The sequence below is a fragment of the Natator depressus genome, chromosome 3 (genome assembly GCF_965152275.1).
Source record: "Natator depressus isolate rNatDep1 chromosome 3, rNatDep2.hap1, whole genome shotgun sequence".
Classification (NCBI taxonomy): domain Eukaryota; kingdom Metazoa; phylum Chordata; order Testudines; family Cheloniidae; genus Natator; species Natator depressus.
Window position 1 is genome coordinate 173,620,476 of NC_134236.1, and position 19,810 is coordinate 173,640,285.

At 40.4% G+C, this 19,810-nt stretch overlaps 1 protein-coding gene across 1 annotated transcript in view; it reads right to left on the reverse strand.

The window, feature by feature from the left end:
* THADA (THADA armadillo repeat containing) overlaps positions 1–19,810 on the reverse strand; it is a 307,383-nt gene that overhangs the window by 278,215 nt on the left and 9,358 nt on the right. The window contains exons 3-14 of the mRNA XM_074949353.1: positions 18,830–18,924; positions 18,219–18,349; positions 12,130–12,278; positions 11,936–11,968; positions 10,737–10,785; positions 8,999–9,189; positions 5,854–5,948; positions 5,510–5,730; positions 3,606–4,297; positions 2,730–2,881; positions 2,413–2,568; positions 58–180 (exon numbers count right to left, since the gene is read on the reverse strand). Coding sequence (XP_074805454.1) covers positions 58–180; positions 2,413–2,568; positions 2,730–2,881; positions 3,606–4,297; positions 5,510–5,730; positions 5,854–5,948; positions 8,999–9,189; positions 10,737–10,785; positions 11,936–11,968; positions 12,130–12,278; positions 18,219–18,349; positions 18,830–18,924 — 2,087 coding nt within the window. The remainder of the gene's footprint in view (positions 1–57; positions 181–2,412; positions 2,569–2,729; positions 2,882–3,605; positions 4,298–5,509; positions 5,731–5,853; positions 5,949–8,998; positions 9,190–10,736; positions 10,786–11,935; positions 11,969–12,129; positions 12,279–18,218; positions 18,350–18,829; positions 18,925–19,810) is intronic.

Below are 19,810 nucleotides of genomic sequence, written 5' to 3' on the forward strand. Positions count from 1 at the left end.
AATGCTAAGTATTATTATTATTATTATTAGACTTCTTGTAACAGCTCCTATACTTACTTTATACTGCTGTAAAGTTGCAAAATGATCCCATTTAGCTGATTCTTTAATTAATTCTTGTTTGGTTTTACTTTGCTCCAGTTTATAAAGTACCTGGGAACTTTCTTGTATTCTGCAGAACAGCTTTTAAACATAAGCAAAATGTAGTTGATCAGACACACACTGAAGCATGACTAATAGCAGATTTAAACAAACATTTGGGCAAAGTTTTCAGATTTAGTTGCTTATAGTTTCAAAAAGTGTACAAGTTCATGCACCATGTAATAATCATACTACTGACATCATTCCTTGAGTCTCCCTTTTCCACTCTGATCTGCCCCCTTCTCCTGCTAGCACAAATCTAGATACCACATGCACCTCCTCCATCCCTACCCCCACTCCTAACCTCACACCCATTCCCCTCCTCCCCTTCTCTTGCTGTCTCTGGAATGCCCACTCTGTAAAAAGTTCACAGCCACTTCTTTATATCTTATTCCCTTCAGCTCCTTAAATCCTTACAACTCTCTCTTCCTTCTCCCACATCATATATGCAGAAGTTTCATATTTCCTGTCCTCCTCTAACCTTTCCACTTGCCCCAGTGACCTCATCCCATCCCATCTCCTGATTGCTCTCCAGTCCACTCTTATCCCCTACCTTACTCTTCTCCTTTACCTCTCACCCTCCTCTGGTTCTCTCTTTCCATGACAATACTAGCATGTTTTAGTCTCTCCCACCTTTAACCCCACTTGCCTCTCCAACTACCACTCCATCTCCCTTTCAACGTTAAACTCACTGAACATGTGATCTACAATCATCACCTGGAGTTCCTCTCCTCCAATTCCATGCTAGACCCACTCCAATTCAGCTTCTGCCCCTTGCACTCCTCTGACAGTGCCCTTGCCAAATTCTCTACTATCCTCTTCCTAGCCAAAGCTCAGAACCAGCACTCTGTCCTCATCCTCATGCCGCCCAACACAGTGGCTTGACCTGTCAGCCACCTTTAACATGGTCAACGATGCTCTTCTTAAAATCTTGTCTTTTCTTGAATTTCATGACTCTGTCCTTTCCTGTTTCTCCTCTTACTTCTCTGATTACTCCTCCAGCACACCTTTCAGAGGATGCTCCTTCATCCCCTCTCCAACTTTCTCAGTGGGTTCCACAGGGCTTTGTCCTTGGTCCCCGTCTCTTCTCCCACAACAGCTTATCTCTGGGTAGTCTCATCAGCAAGCACAAATTAAACTCTCTTCCCTATGCTGACAACTCGCAGATTAAACTTTTGTATTCGAGATCCGTCTTCTCTGTCCAAACTAAAATCTCAGCCTGTCTCTGACATCTCCCCGTGCATGTCTAGCCATCAGCTCAAACTGAACACGACAAAAACAGTGCTCTTAATCTTTGCCCTGAAGCCCACCTCTCTCCTTCATGCCCAATTTTGTCAGCCATTGTGCACACCACTACCAATATGCTGGTTGTTCAGTCTGTAACCTGGGTGTCCTCTTCAATTCAGTTCTTTCTCTAGCTCTTCACATGCCGATTATGTCTACATCTTGCAGATTATTTCTGCATAATCCCTCTCAATTTTGGCTTTTTCTACCCATCCATTCAGATAAAACTCTCCTTCACCTCATGTCTCGATTACAACAACATCCCTGGACAAATGCAGTCTTCCCCTGCTCATATCCATTCAGAATACTGCTACAAAGATCATTCTTCTAGCCCATTGCTTTGACCATGTCACCCTTCTTTGAATCCTTCCACTGGCGCCCCTACCCTTATCATGAGGAAAAGCTCCTTTTCTTCAGTTCCTTCACAGCCTATCGCCACTCTACCTACTTCTCAATTCACTCATCGAAATGTCAACTTCTGTCTCCAATTGGACGATGATATCAGCCTCCATCATCCACTTGTTAAAATTTTCGAACAAGCACCTTTGTTGGTTTCTCCCATGCTGCCCCTCATGCTTGAGGGGAGCTCTCCATAAACATCTTCAAATATACCGCATTATCCTCCTCAAAAAACTCTTCATCAAGTTTTTTGTAGGCATCATGGTACAAAAGGAAGACCGATAATGCACTGATACCACTGACTAAAATGTTGACGAATATTGTCTCAATGTTTTCTTGTACTCTCCCAACTCTTTGTTACCTTGTATTTAGATTGCAAGCTCTTAGGGGCAGGGATCATCTTTTTGTTCTGGGTTTGTACAGTACCTAACACAATGGGGCCTGATCCACAACTAGACCTTTTAAGCATTACCGGATATTTCAGTTGAAAGAACAGTCTCCATTTTATAACTTACTAAGAGACTTGGTTTTAAACAGTGTAAAAATGATAAATACATGGGCTTTACCACATTGTTTATTCTTGAAGATTACCTTTTTTAGTAGGGAACAAATCTGCTGCCTCACTGCAGGAGACTGGCTGTTCAAATTGTAGGTAATAAAAAACTGAATTAGCTGCATCTCTTCCATAGTCAAGATTTCTGTGCTCCGATGAGTTTCACAAAGCAAACCTAAAGCATCAATGCAAACCTACAAAACATTCCAAAGTGAAGTATAGACGTTTTTTGTTTTTACCTAGAATAAATACTTGAGACAGAAAGTTTGTACAATGATACTGAAATAAAACAAAACATTGTAAGGCTAACCAAGTCTTCAAACTTTAAAGCACAAAAATAACTTTCTTCATCTACCTGATTATGCTGATGAACTAAACCTTGCTTTACACATCCAGTTGATAGGAGACCATCCCTCATGATATCTCTAAATTGTAAATGTCCATGAGCTCTAGCTGTTCTCAGGCATGCCATCAAGGCTCCAAGAGCACCTCTGGTATTGCAAGAGCCTAAAGAAAAAATAAATAATTTCTGTTGTATTGACACATTACTGGTTGGAATGTCAATACTCTACTTCAGGCATCCCCCACCTTTCTAGTCTGCGGGTGACATCCTAAGAGAAGGATCTTCTCCTGGATCCAATCAGGTCCCCCATTCCTTATTCCAAGTACCATCAGAAACGGCTCAGAGAGCCAACAGCAGCAGTTCACTAAACCACTCTGAGAGCCACCACCAAACCATGTAGCTACAACAGCACCATAAACCTTTTAATCTCTGCCCATTGTAACAAAAATATTTTATGAAAAGTGAACTGCAAAGCTTACTGATTTGTTTCCTCTGCACTTGTTGTGTGCAAGTGTTTATAAGAAATATGGACAAAATATACATAAATACTGTAAAAACTTATATGCATTTTATAACTAATAATAAGGAAACTATTAGGCAGGCTTAATTTAAAAAAATACAAGTAAAGCTAGAGTGACATTTTGTTTTATGGTGAGGGTGTGAAAAACATAACTTAAAGTGGAGAAGCTCCTATATATGCACTCAGCCATCACTGTAAATTCCTCTCAGCTATGCTGAGAGCAATTAAGGAAAGCTTGGAATTTCTCACCCTGCCTCTCCCACTTATTAATTCCAAGAAAAAAAAAAAACAAATCAGAAATCATCTCTCTACAATTGCTGCAGCTTATCTAAACATCTGAACTATAAATATTAAATTTATTTTCTTACCAATATTAGCATCAGCTGAAGCCTGAAGAATTTTAATCATGTAGCTCAGACTGTCAGGGCTACATTTCAGTAGTTTTGGTAAATAGTAATCTATTACGTAAGTAGTTTGGTCAGGATTTCCTTCACACAATATTAAAAGAAGAGGAGATACCCATGTGTCATGCCAGTGATTAATCCAGATGGTTTTTTGAAATGCAGATATTAGATGACTCTTGTGATTTATAAACATGGTTTCCAAAAGATCACTTGCATAAGGTGCAAGAGTCTGATCACTCATTACATCCAAGATTTGCGCTGGGATTGTTCTGTCCACTGTTAAAATATTTTCGACACCCACACACTCCACAAGACAGCCAAGTGAAGCATATTTCCCTTTAACATGCCATTCTAAACTTAGCAAGCTCTCTGTCAACATTGACAAGAAAGGGTCTGATTTTACAACAGATCCTTTAAGAGTGGCTTGGTGTATCCGCAGGATATTCTTGAATATCAACTTGGCCTGGTGTCTAACAGCATCCAAAGGATGTTCCCAATGCGTGTACACATATTCCAGCAGTTTCCCAGTTGTGTTGGAGTTTCCATTAAGACTGCACTTCAGATTTTGGGAGCTTGATTCAAGGACATCCAATGCTGAATTAGTCCAAATAGCTAAGATTCTAGATAAAGATACTGCCATATTGGATTCTTTTAATCTTTAAAAGAAGAAAGAAAAAATCTGCAGTGTTCCCATTTGTCATTATCCACTCAGTATTACTTATTAAATATTGCTTTACATTTTTAAAGCACTAAAAAACATTAATTCATAATATCCCTCCTCTGCCTTCCCCTTAGGCAAGTAAGGAAACAGTGACCACACACTGTAGGTGGGAAAACTGAGACTGAGAAGTTAAGTGACAAGTCACACTGAGTCAGCAGCAGGATCAGAACTCAAATTCCATGCTCAGTCCACTAACCAGCGTTTCTCAACCTTTTTGATACCAGGGACCAGTTTGCTGCCTTCCTAAATTGCGTCAGGGAGATCTCAGGGACCGGTGCAGGTCCCCGCACCAGTTGTCGAGAAACACTGCAATAAACCACCCTCTCTTCTTTACCATGGATTATCATCACTGCTAGAATTCCCTGACAAATAGTCTTAATTTAAAAATAGTATTGACTGGCTATTTGGACTAAGCCCATAAGAAATTGAGTATTTGTTGATATCTGAACAGCTTTACTATTTTTCATATAATTACTTTACAAATAAAAGGATAAATGTTTTCTTTGTTACAAGAAAATTAAAAATTGAACAGAGTTTAGTAATGACCCTTAAAACTGTCATCCCTATTAAAATGTAGATTAAAATATATCCCATATCCAGCTCCATCCTCCCTACCTAAGGGGCCAAGGAGGTGGTTATTGTTTTTTACATTGTGTCATCAAGTACTCAAAGCTTGTATCCACATAATTCATCACATTTTAAGAGTTCCACTCCTTTTATTCTGTAAGAGAATAAGAATCTTTGGCAGAAAAGATGAAATCTAGCAAATAAGATTTACATTATGATGTAAGCACTGAGTCTGCCACACTTTCTCATGCGGAGCAATCCCTTACTCCAACACTAGTCCTACTGAAATCAAAAGAAAAATTACATATTTCCGCATTTCAGGAAACAGTGGAAAACTGTGAACACATCTAGTCAATGAAATATGCAAATATTTTATTTATTTTATAATTGATATCATTAGGATTACTCAGAATAAGGTATTAAAGGTGGCAAAACTTGGACATGAGTAATTTAAATTTCCAACTTTAGAAAAGATATGGACTGCCGGACATTGTTAGTGGTATGGTTTCAATGACAGAAATGAACTTGTAAGAGGTCAGAAAAAAGTTAATAAAACAGCATTAAAAAAATATAGACCTACTGTGAAGCCAAAGATAACAAAACCAACGCAATATCTAAGAGTAATTTCTCTCCATTTTCACCCATACTGCCATTCTTCCACTCTAACATGGCCAGCGCTCCATGACAAAGGAAGAGGAGGACTGAATCAGAGAGCTCTTCAGTACAGAGGCTCCCACAGCTGCTCACAAACCACTTTGGTACACTAGCACAGTTCACTGAGTGGAGGAGCAAGTCACTGACCTGCAAAAGCAAAAGCAATTAATGCCAGTCTTATTGATTAATTACAAACAGAACATTAAAATACTTAATAATTGGTAGCAGTAAATATATATAGCTTTATTTTAAGAGAAGAAACATACTTACCAAACAAGGTAACTTTTCAACAGGCTCAAACATAGTCTTAGTAAAGAGAATGACAGCCAATCCTGAGGTAGTCTGAACAGTAGGTAAGAGACCTCCTTGTGATAGATAGAAGAAAAAAAAAAAAAAAAAACATTCTTTATTGTACGATGCTTGCTCTATTTGATAGAAACTATTAGAACTGTAAATATGCTATTTTAATTTTTCTGGACAATTTACAATTATTTACATACCACAGTATCTGAGCTCCTCATGAGTATTAAAAAACTTAAACTTAAAATACTCAAATGAAGTAGGAAATTATCATCCCCATAGTACAGATGGGGGAAAACAGATATTAAGTGACTTGCCCAAATTCACAAAGGATGTCTCTGGCAGTGTCTGCTATGCTCATATTATAAATTTACAATAAAATATAATGTAAGCAAAATTTCTAAAGGAAATAGAGATGATTACTTATAAGAACATAAGAAAGAACATAAAAACGGCCAAACTGGATCAGAGTGCTGTCGGTTGCTACCAGTGTGGTACTCTGCTCTTGTTCGATGATGGTAACAGTTGGCTGCGTGCGTGTTCCCTCTGTGTGCTGCCCCAGCTCTGCGCAGATAGCTAACACAGCAGACCCCGAGAGAACCCCCAAAGACCACAGACTCTAGTAAGGTACGAAGGAAGCCGAGCCAGGTTTACTGTCAAACAAAGCACAGTAATAGTTCCCTATAGACTCTACAGGGCATACTACGAATTTGTGCTCCCTGGCAATGGACACAGCTCAGTCAGTGGCGGGACACTCCACTGCCTCCTATGCTGGACAAATATATGTGCTCCGGGACCTACTTTTATACTGTTGCCAGACAGATTACTCATCATAGTTCAAACAAATCTATCCATCATGTTGTCCTTTTGACTCTGTCTTTAAGATGCACCTGCCTGTTCCTTGTTATGTCTGTGGAGTGTTCTGCAGCTGTCCTGGCGCAAGTTCCTCTCATTAGCACTTATGCGTGTGTGCACGTACTTCTAACAACCTTTTCTTGCCAACTTCTGTGAGTGGGACCTGCCTCTGGCTCACAACCCAGCTTTGCTTATCACTGCCTGGAAGTACTCTGGTTCAGGCTTTACTTTGTTTCAGGCTTCAGGCCTCAGACTGGGCCTCTGACACAAGAATTTATGTTTCAGGGCCTCCTCTTACTACACAGACAAATGGTCCATCTAGCCCAGTATCCTGTCTCCCGACAGCAGCCAATCCCAGGTGCTCCAGAGGGAATGAACAAAACAGGCAATCATTGAGTGACCCATCCCCTGTCATCCACTCCCAGCTTCTGGCAATCAGACGCTAGGGACACTCAGAGCATGAGGTTGCATTTCTGACCATCTTGGCTAATAGCCATTGATGGACCTATCCTCCAATAAGTTATTTAATTCTTTTTTGAACCCAGTTATACTTTTGACCTTCACAACATTCCCTGGCAATGAGTTCCACAGGTTGACTACATGTTGTGCAAAGAAGTACTATCTTTTGTTTGTTTTAAACCTGAGGCCTATTAATTCCTGCTTCTTGTGTTATATGAAGGAGTAAATAATACTTTCTTATTTCACACCATTCACAATTTTATAAACATCTATCATATCCCCTCTTAGTCGACTCTTTTTGAGACTGAAAAGTCGTAGTCTTTTTAATCTCTCCTCATATGGAAGCTGTTCCATACCCTTCATAATTTTTGTTGCCATTCACTATACCTTTTCCAACTCCAATATATCATTTTTGAGATGGGGTAACCAGAACTACACACAGTATTCAAGGTTTGGGTGTACCAAGGATTTATACGGTGGAATTATGGTATTTTCTGTCTTATTAGCTCTCCTTTTCCTAATGGTTTCTAACATTGTGTTAGCTTTTTTGACTGCCACTGCACATTGAGCAGAGGTTTTCAGAGAACTATCCATGATAACTCCAAGATCTCTTTCTTGAGTGGTAACAGCTCATTTAGATCCCATCATTTGATACGCATAATTGCGATTATGTTTTCCAATGTGCACTACTTTGCATTTATCAACACTGGGCAACAAAATGGCAGATGAAATTCAATCACCCAGTTTTGTGAGATCCCTTTGTAACTGTTCTCAATCTGCTTTGGATATAACTATCTTGCATAGTTTTGTATCGTCTGCAAATTTTGCCACCTCACTACTTACCCTTTTTCCATATCGTTTATGAATATGTTGAACAGCACTGGTCCCACTACAGATCCCTGGGGGACACCACTATTTACCTCTCTCCATTTTCAGAATGGACCATTTATTCCTACCCTTTGTTTCTGATCTTTTAATCAGTTACAGATCCATGAGAGAACCTTCCCTCCTATCCCATGACTGCTTACTTTGCTTAAGAGCCTTTGGTGAGGGACTTTCTCAAAGGCTTCCTGAAAATTCAAGTACACTATATCCACTGGATCACCCTTGTTCTCATGTTTGTTGAAAGAAAGAATCAATGAATTCTCTCAAAGAATTCTAATAGACTGGGGAGGCATGATTTCCCTTTACAAAAGCAATGTTGACTCTTCCCCAACAAATCGTGTCCATCTATGTGTTCAATAATTCTATTCTTTACTATAGTTTCAGCCAATTTGCGTGATACTGAAATTAGGCTTACTGGCCTGTAATTGCCAGGATCACCTAGGGAGCCTTTTTAAAAAACTGGTGTCACATTAGGTACCCTCCAGTCATCTGGCATAGAAGCTGAACTAAATGATAGATTACATACCACAGTTAGTATTTCTGCAACATTGCCATATGTGCTTCTGATAGCACAATCCTGTATTTATTTGGTACAAATTTTTTGCACACATAAAAAGGTCTGGCAATGCTCACTGAAGCTATTTTTTAAAGTTTGAAAGATAACAGAAATGCCATTCACTCATCAAAAATATTAATTATAATTGATAAGTCTCATTTCTCCCTCTGTAAATTCTGCTCATTCTGAATTGATGATAGGAGTAAGGTTGGGATTTTAGTAAGCTACCAAAATCAATACAACGCTCAGTAACTTAAACTGAAGGAGGACAAGTCCAAAAGACAAGTTTTGCAACAAAGAACTATTTCAGTTTCTTACTAAGAACAAACTTTATAGTATTTAAAAACTGCTGATACTTACCATCCATTAAAAAGATTGTGAAGCTCTTCACTAAACCACACATACTTTGCCAAACAAGAGAACTGGGTTTCTTCCAAAGACTTCCCTGAAAATTTTCTTGTACTTTCTGTAGTAGCATCATTGAAACTTTAATGGCCATCAATAAATCATGCATCAGTCGAGTTTCAGCAATACTATTTCCACTAAGCTTTCTGAAAAGGGAAAAAAAAAAATACAAATAAAGTTAACTAAAATTTGTATTTCCCCAGGCAAATATTTTGCCAAAGTTACAGAAAAGAAAGTTATTTACTTTTTTCTATCCACTGAGAATATTATAAAAATAAAACAGGAAGCTAAGTCCAAGGCATTTTCTTTTTTTTTTTTAAAAACAACTCCTTGCATGCTGATTCAACAGATGCATAAACTTTGTGAACAAATCTCATCAGTCTTCATATTGTTACAATCAATAATATCAATCACAAAACAGCCACAGACATTTCAATTTCTTTTGATATTTTATCTAAGTCAAGATAACTCGTGCTGTAATCATTTTTTAACAAACCCGGAACAAGGAAAGTCAAGTGCAATACTAAAAACTCAACATGGAAAAGATTTTATTCAGCCATTGCTATGTAAACTAAGGTTCCATTCTCATTAATATCAAGAAAAGAATGGACCAATAAGTGTTTAGCAAGAGTGCATAAGGAACATACAAGAGTGATGTACTGTCCCAACTTTCCAAAGAATCCCAATTCATTATGATGGAACTTGGGTTTCACCTTTTCAGTATTACATCATAAGTTAACTGGACAAACTCCTCTCTACTCTTCCAATATCTTTTCCTCTTCTACTATTAATTATGAAAATACAGCATTCAGATGTCTGTTAGGTGGGCCTTCTACCAACCTTCCCATTGAGCTGTGTACACAGTAGCATGCAATGGAGTCTAGGGTATTCTCAATTCCAGAGTGCTACTGGTTATAAGAGACATACACCACGACATGCACAACTCAACTGTAGATGCACAAAGCACATATAAGGCCCACCTTAGTCAGCTGAACTCCAATTTCAGTATGGGTGTGACAGAGAGGGGAGTTGACACAGTGTTTAATCCCTTTCACTGCCCCTAGGAAAGCATGATCCCCCAACCCGAAGTACAACTATCGAACAACTTATTGGGTTGCATCTACCAGATGCATGGTTACAGAGAAACCAGCAGTTTCAATGGTAGTCTGTGTTTAAAACGGACAAATTCTATTATGTCCTTTTTAGGTTCCTGGGTAAATTCCAATGACAACCACTTCACTAATCTGATAACAACACTAAATTAAAACAAAAACGTCACATGGGAAATGGAAGACCACATTATACATATTTCTCTGTACAGTTTGGTTCAATGGTATTCATGAACTACACAGTTCAAATCCAATTTTGTAATGAAGAAAGTATGCACATCTTACAGGTCTCCCTTAAGATTGGCAGCTACAACACAGTCCACTCTATGCCTCTTATACTGCCACATACTGGTTTTCTGCCTCCCGCCTTCCTCTACATTCCAGCATGCAGCAGGATGGGATAAGAAACTCCTTACCCTTCTTGTTTTACATGGCATAGTACTGAACATATCAACTTTATCACTATGGCATTTACATCATTAATGGATTTATGGTCACCAGAAAGACTATTCAGAGTCAACTGTATCTTCCGCACAGAGTGGACTTAAAATAGCTAAATTCATTTCACATTTAATTTCACTTGCCTGTTTTCCTCCTGTATTTCAATGAGAGACTTCTGCAGAAACTGAAGAACTATTAAAAATAAATTATAGTAAGAAATTATTTTGTTTAAAAACAGACTGAACTGCAAATATAAATTGGTCCCACATGTGTGTGTGCAGGTTCGTGCATGGACAGAAAAATTATTTGCCAAATGGAAGCAACATTACAACATTACATATCAATCAAGTTTGAACTTCACTATAGTCTCATAGGAGTAGTGTTCAAAGGAAGTGGAAAAAATCCATAATAAAAATTGTACAATTCCCCTGGGCTGTGCAACCTTAAGTTATGCTGAGAAAGTTGATAAAGAGACGGTTCCAAAATACGGATTGGCAGCTTGCTGGAGGAAAGGAACTCACTCACACAAGCTTTGCTCATGCAGCTTTGCAACAGCCTGGGGTCTTCAAATCCGTGTGGCCTTGGCCACTGGGCTGAATTTTCTCTTGCTGAGAAGGCCTAATCCTGCAAGATACTGAGTACCCTCAGCTCCCACTGAGATGCTGAACTGAAGTTAAAGGTAGCTGAAGGCTCTGGAGCACCCCACAGGATAAGGCTGCAATTCCACAGGCGGCCATTAATTTTATCTGGACAAAGACCTAGTTTTCCAATATATTAAGTTGCCCTTACCCTATGGTCTAGAAATGGACTCTACTAAATGATACAGTAATTAACTGTGCTATTGGTAGATCAAATTATTCATCACTGCCAGTTCTTGGTTCTCTTTCTTTGGTCAGCAGAGGCTGGTAACGGTTCACAGATACCACATTCAACCTCAGGGTGGGGAAGTGGGAGAAAGAATGGCTCATGTCACTTAATAGCAATTCCTGCTCTGAAAAAGTTCCACTGAGATCTGTTCATTCAGAACAGCAATAAATGCAACTAAGGGAGTTGAAGATGGAAGATAAAAAACCATGGAAAACAGATGAATCTACCAAGTTCCAACTGTAATGGGGAAAAAGATCTTCATGCAATCTTTTCATTTCTAGTAAGCCCACTAAGAAGAGCTGTTCAAAAATTGTTTATAATTTTCTTCACATTTAGTTTTTGTTTCATAAAGGAATAAGAGTGGGGCTTCTGCACATTTAAAATGTTATGCCTGTCTTAAGCTATTCTCAAGAAAACAGAAGCAATCAAAAAAGTTACATTTATTGTATCTGCTACAGAAATAGCATAACCTTACCTTCTTTGAATAAATTGTTAATACTTGCTTTACCTGTGGGGGAGGAAATATATATTTCAATAAATATGTGTTGGAAGCAATCATTTACTTTATCTCAATAAGGGTGAGACCAAGACCATTATAAACAATACCCAGTTCCAAATCACAATTGAATAAGTTAAAAATATGAAAGATAATATTGCATGTCATCATACCTAGGCTGAAATTTTCCATACAGGAAGCAAGATTGTCCATTACTTTTCTGTACAAGGATAAGTCTGTAGTTTTTAGTTCTTCTTTAAGACAACAAACAAAACTGTGCACTGCTTCAGTCATAATGTGTTCAGGAAGTCCATTTAGTGAACTACAATAGAACGAGATCAATTATTTCAAACAGAATATTAAAAAGCAGCCACAATATCAAAGTTGCCAAATTGGTGAAAAACTTAGGCCCGAGTCCTGCCACTGGGTCCATGCAGGCCTGTATTGAGTACCCATGACTTGAATGGGGTTTTGTGCAGGTGCAAGGATGTACCCATGCAGATCTGATTACAGGACCGGAGTTTAAGGCATTTTACAACATTGAAAAAAATAAACACAAATGAATGCAAGTATAAAGGTATTCAGCAGAAACAAGCCTCAGTTACATTACTCTAAGACACAAGGCATTTTTAATTACATCCAAGAGGTACAAAGTTTGTTTTTAAAAAATTAGCTTCTCCCAAGCCTCCGTTACTCCTGAGGGAATTCTGTGCCAAAAAATTAAAAATTCTGCAAATTTTATTTGTCAATAAATAAATGTGTCTCCAGCATAGCAGTGGGGAACACAGGCCCCTGGCGGCATGGAGATGGGAGATCACCCTGAAGCCCCCACCTCCCCCAGTACAGGGACTAGGCAGTGAGGCTCCACCTGACCCTGAAACAGTGCTAGGGCTGGGCCTGCCCCAAAAGTACCCCAGGGCCCTGCCCTCCTGCACCAGATATGTGAGGTCAGGCTCAGTCGAGCAGGATCCAAGTGTGGAGGCGCTTAGTGTGGGGGGATCCAGGTGTGGAGTGAGAGGTTTCTGTGTGGGGCAATCTGGGTGCGGGCAGCTCAGTGGAGGGATCTGGATGCACAGGGGCTCGTTGGGGGTTCCAGGTGCAGGGGCAATGGGACTTTGCAGGGGATCCAGGAGAAGGTGGTTGGGGCTCAGCGGGGGGGGTGGGGGGGAGTCTAGGTGTGGGGAGATGGGGCTCGGCAGGGGGAGGGGAGTTGGGTGTGAGGGGCTCAGTGGGGGGCTCCGGGTGCTGGAGAAGTGGGGCTTGATGGGGTTGGGGTCCAAGAGTAGCTCCTTGGGGATCAGTGGGGGGGTCTGGGTGTGAGAGGCTCATCGGAGGGGTCCAGGTATAGAGTGGTAGGGCTTGTCAGGGTGAGGGTTTGATGGGCCTGCTTAACAGGGGAGCCCCAGCTGCTGTTGAGGGGACACCGCATGCCAGGCTCCCGCTTCCCCCCCACAATTGCCCTATCCCCTTTTCTTCTCCATCCCCCTCCCCTCACTCCAACATTCCCCTCCGCCTGCCCTGTTCCACGCCCATTCCTTCCCCACTGCCTCTTTCCCCCCACCCCCTAAACCCCTTCACTCATTCCTCCCCCCTTACTCAGAAAACAGAAAGGCTCCCAGCACACAGAAGGGGAGCACAACTGGCACTAAGACCCAAGAGGCAGCGTTCAGCTGCAGAGTCAGTGGAGCCCAGAAGCAGCATCCTTCAGCTGGGCAGCTCTGCGCTTGCAGAAATAAGGGGGGGGGGGGGGGCACAGTGGCATGTAACCCTGTATGTCCCCCCATGCCTCACCTCTGTTTGGAGGGGGGAAATGTCCCCCACAAACTGCGCCCACGGTCGTCCCCCCCGCACTTCCCTCCTGCTGCGGCTTCAATGAGCCACTTTCAATGCTGCTGTTTTCAGCAGGGAAGCACAGGAATTCTGCAAGGAGGCCACTTTCTGCAGGCGCACTGCCACACAGAATTCCCCCAGAAGTACTCTGTGCTAACTGCTCCTTCATCTTTTTCACCACTCATCTTTTCATTTTCTCCCATGCTGCCCCTTTGACTTTCAGCAGCCTCCCTCTCCTCATCTCTTCTAACACTGTAACCCTCTTCCCCTCCCCTCCCCCCCCCCCCAAAAAAAGGAGAGAATCCTCACACAAACATTTATTACATTAAACCCTTCAGGGATTATCACTGCAAGATTCAGACTGCTTGTCACCCAATGTATCATCTGTTTAAAGTAGACTACCATCCTTAGGGCAGGGAGCTACTTATGTATATAACGCCAAGCACTCACTCACACTTAAATATAACTAACATTATTTCAGCATTCAGTTGTCCCCTAATTTAGTAGACTATAAAAGTTACTTTTCATACATAAGGAGAGAAACCATAGAAGATGGGACAGTATTTCTGGTTGCAAACTATTTGGATAACTCATAGGAAATCAAACTAGTCAGGATTTCTCCCCCAAACATTTAATTTAGTGTATACACCTTGAACACTAAGAAAATTTACCTCTCAGACTGTGAAACAAACAAGGAAACAATAGTATCCACAGTATTAATCTTAAAAGTGTATTTACATTAGATTAGATTAAAAGTGTATTTAGAGCCTGATCCTGCAGTCATTAGTCAGGGAAAAATCCTCATTGGAATAAATATCAATTTCCCCTGATTAAAGGCTGCAGTATCAGATCTTTTATCATATTTCACTGAATTAGTGTTTCTCCCACCCCATTATCACATTTCCATAGTTTAACTGCAAGACTGACCAATAACACATTGATGATGAGGGAATTCAAAGAACATAAGAACAGCCATACTTGGTCAGACCAAAGGTCCAATCTAACCCAATATCCTGTCCTGCCAATGCCAGATGCCCCAGAGGGAATGAACAGAACAGGTAATCATCCAATGATCCACTCCCCGTTGCTCATTCCAGCTGCAGAAAAATCTAGAGATATCTCCCTATATACCCATTTCTTTACCTATAACAGAGTTCTACATTGTGTCAGATTGATAATTTGACATCATCAAATAAGCTCCTTAAGAGCACTGGGCATTTCCTTTGACATTTAGTCCTCAGAGTCATAAAACAAAATCTCAACACAAAACAGAAGAGCTATTAACCTCGGGCTAAGGGAAAGGGACTTTGATGCACCACCTCTCTCTTGGAAAAGGGGAAACGAAAGAGAAGGAGCAATGAATACACATCACCTAACTATGCTATTCTGAAACATCCATAACTATGAAGTGCTCCAGCAAAGGGGCTTCCACGTCGTCTTTTCCTTCTGTATTTTGAGAACAGACAGCAGGGAGGTAGACCCAAGGGTCTTCCACTGTTCACTTATGCTGTGAATATCTGACTAGAAGTAAATGCTGCTTAAACAGCATTTATTTGTACTGGGTCCCCTCTACCACTGTTACTGCAATGCTACATGGGGATTTAATTTACTGAAGCACCAGGAAATCAGCCCTCCACTCAGATATCTCTGCATCCACATCAGTAGGGATTCCCATCCCTACAGCTCCCCTAGGATTTGAGAAGTTGGGATGCTACACCTCCTGCTCAATCTTCTTTCCTGCTTCCCACCCGAGGAGACGACTGCTTGGATTCTCCACCAGGTCAAACTCGTGGAGGTTCCTGACTCCCCTGTCCTTTTCCCATGGGATGGAACAACCGAACCTTTTATTTGTTCCCACAGAATGTATTTGGACTGCTCATCGCAATAACTTATTTATTCAGTGTCATTCATCCGATTTGTGGTTTTTCCTTGCTATATCATCGTTCTCGGGAAGGGGGGGAAAATAAAAAAAAATAAAAAAATAGAAGTAAAGAGGGTCCAGCTCCCAATACAGATTTTAAAAAATCAGAAATATCTGGGGAATCAAAGTATGTCTCAAGTAAATTGGAAAGCAGAGAAGACACCAAGATTAATCTCTACCTTTGCTTTATATTTAATGTCCAAAACAAAAACAAACAAACAAAACAAGCAACCTCTTAAACCACAACATAGAAAAAAATGAAAACAAGTAACAAAGGCCTACAAAAGGTAGCAAACACCGCTGGAGCAGAAGTGAAGGTGGAGAGACAGCACCAGAAGAGTGCACACTAGTTAAGAGAGCTGATCCCCAGGACATCCAGTAGGATGCGCCGCAGTGGTGAGTCCCACCCTGTCACACACTGGAATCCAGAATACTGTACTAAACACAAATGTATTTAATATCTGCCAGCCTTACTACTTCACATCTGACTGGACAATAGTTGATTGTTCTGTAATTTGCTTTTTTATATTAATTTTGTTTAATCGCACAAGGTTCCATTAAAATATAGAGCTATTAGATTTAGCCCCTCACCCCTTTTCTAACTCAGAATTCAAATTAAACACACAGCATAATATTTTGTTTCTATGACAATGACCTATTTAACTTTATTAATTTAAACCTATTAAAATATTTTATTTAATATGACTCATTCTAATTTAATTTTGGAAGTATAGCATATATGGTTGTCAGCTTTTCCACTATCAACCCTTATCTATTGGGGTTTAGAATAGCCAAAAAAATTCCTTCCCATCTTAAATCTGGCACATAGTTCCTCACAATGGAAAAGGAGCGGTTTTTAAAGCAACATGAACCAAATGACTTTCAGTGATATTGCTTTTGTAGAAAACAAAGTGTTGTTTTTTTTTAAATTAAAATCTATTTGTTGCTGTATCCAAACCAAAAATGTCATTTTAAAATGACATTTGGAAAACATTTAATGAATTACATATAGACAAAGGGTAAAACTAGTCTTAAATTCTTTAATCTGAACTGCTGCTTTTGGATACAGCCGTTATATTAAAGGAAGTAAGTGGAGCACGTATCAGCTTAATTCTCATATTGCTTACCTTGGATTCCTTTTTTAAATAGTATTTAGTTGCCTTTCCTTAATGTTTTTAAAATTACTCCAAACCAAGACTCTGCAGTATTTGTTTATTCTCCTAGGATAGTATGAATAAAATCCAGGGGTGGATTAAAACTAAGTAGAGCCTGGATATGCATATATCAAAATTTAACAGGCCTCTAAAAAACAGTGAGGTGCCCCTGTATAAATTCTTCCCCACCCTCCCAGACCACCTACCCCAGAACTCCTTGAGATTTCAACCCCCCCCAGCAGACTCTTACTCCCGATGACTCCTTGGGCTTCTTGTTCCCTTCTATCCCTTCGGTAGACGCAAAAATGAAATCCTGATTTCAATTAAGTCAATAGGTGTTTTGGCAGGATTTCACCCACGGTTTTTTCACTAAGTCACTGCTGCACCAATTCCAAATCTCAAGCATCGCACCTTAATCTACAGATCACCGGCAATAATGAGACTCAACTTCCAATGAGGCCGGTAGGAGTCTAGCCTGTATAAGGACGGAAGGATCAGGTCCATGCAGCTACAGAATTAGGATCAGATGCTGCACAAAGAGGTGTGGAGTTGGACTTCTGTGCTTGCATGATCCTGGGTCCACCAGCACACATTACATCACAAAATCAAGGCCTCAGGCTCTAATCCTGCAACTAGCTGCATGCATATAAGTTCCCATGCCATACAGGCTCCCAATGACTTCAAGTCAATGGAGTTTTGCGCAGCTACAGGAGGGGCACCAGCACAGAATACACTGCACAACTGAAGCTTTATATTGTATGCTAGAGCACAGAATTTCTTACTGCTTATGTTTTGGGGTGTATGAAATTAAGACACTTAAATACAGGATCCCAAACCAAACGTATTAAAGGTGTAAAATTAATGGAAACCATACAACAGTATCTCCACAATATCTAAGCAAGAGCATGTGCCACCATAGCAGCTATCATAATAAAATTCTTTGTACCTAGATGGAACACAGATACTAAGATTCATCTTTGACTGTGGAAATAAGTAAGTTATATTTTAATAATATAAAGTCACATGTATGTTACTTCTTTATGTTTCACATTCTATCATTTTTAGTCATGGAGAATACCTCCAGACCATAAATCAAATTTACTTAATAAATAAATCATATTCATCAACCAACATAAATCTATCATTTCTACAGAAGCCAGCTAATTTTAAGGCAGAAAGAAGGACAACGCATGTCCTTATTACAATAATAATGAATGTCAGTAATGGAACTATAATACAATAAAGTACTTGAAAGTTAAGTGAAATATTCTGCGGCAGCAGACATTCCTACTTAGCTAAAATTGTACTATTTTTGAAAAACAAAAAAGGGGCTTTTATTTACTATCCAATTTGTTACCTTGCCAACACCTTTTTCAAGGGATTCTTTGCACCCAGTGAAAAATACATCACTCCAACAATATCCAAACAGCATTTAATCATGGGACTACACGCAGAGTTTCTATCCATCTTCTTCAATAATGTCACAATCTGTGATCAACAAATTAAAAACCATACAGAGGTTAAACTTTTGTTTATGTACTCATACATAAAAGAAATGAAATTCTCCTTTATCCAAAATTTCATTTTGCCAAATTTAAAAGAATTTACTTTACAAGTTTCTGTTTCTGCCACTAAATTTCAACTGTCAGAATAAAGGTTCAAATTTTTTTCCTGTTCTGTGTTTTTTTTCTGTTGGCAGACACCTCACATAATCTGATTTCAGAGGCGCTGAGCACCTCCAGCTCCCACTGAAGTCTGTGAGCATTTCTGAAAAAACAGACTAAACTTTTAATACATTTAGAGAAATACGGACTGCTCTTTTAAACTGATCCTAATAATGTTTAAAACATACAAGACAAGGGTACATTAAAAATAGCTCTTGCTACTAGGTGCCTAGAAAATTATCTCAGGTATCATGATAAATTAGCAGTTACAATTTACCATTAGTTAACATTAGCGAAGTCTTACCTGTTTGATACAGTAGATTTGATGGATACCATCAGACAGCTGTACACAGTGCAACAGCAGAGAAGCCAGATTTTGGTCTTCAGCATCTGCAAATGCTACATTTTATTTGGGAAAAGAAGTTCTTTTTAATCGGGAACCACATAATAAATAGAAAATTGATTTTCTGAACCAGTAAACAATTCATAATTATATCATATTTGTAACATATCACTATTGTTTTATACTTTTCCCCCTACACTTAATCCGTCTCTTTCTCAAGCCTTTCATCATCATACCAATACTTTACACTTATAAGATTACATGTTCAATACATTGTATAGACCTTAGCCAAGTTCTTCACAGAGCAAAAATGACTGCACTTATATGAAAATAGTAGATAAACATTAAAGCCAAAATCAGCCCATTATTATTCTGCAAAAGAATCTGTGTGGATATAACAGAGGTGGGCAAACTATGGCCCACGGGACCATCCTGGCTGGCCCCTGAGCTCCCGGCTGAGGACGCTCCCGGTCGGGCCCCTCCCTTGCTGTCCCCCCTCCCCCGCAGCCTCAGTGTGCTGCACCACCAGCACTCTGGTCCACCAGCGCTCTAGCCTGCCGCTCCTGCCAGGCGGCGCGGGCGGCCTGGCTGCGAGCTCCTGACACTCTGAGCGGCATGGCAAGGGGGCAGGGAGGTTGGATAAGGGGCAGGGGGTCCCAAGGGGCAGTCAGGGGACAGGGGGATTGGATGGGGGTGGGGTCGCTGGGGGCGGTTAGGGGAGGGGATGTGGATAGGGGTCAGGGGGTGGTTGGATTGGGCAGATGTTCGGGGGGGGGGGGGGCCGGTCAGGGGACAGGGAACAGGGGGGCTTGGACAGGTATGGGTGTCCCGGGGGGCCTGCCGGGGGTGTGGATAGGGGTCGGGGCTGTCAGGGGACAGGGAGCAGGGGGGGTTGGATACGGGGTGGGGTCCCCGGGGGCAGTTATAGGAGGAGGGTCCCAG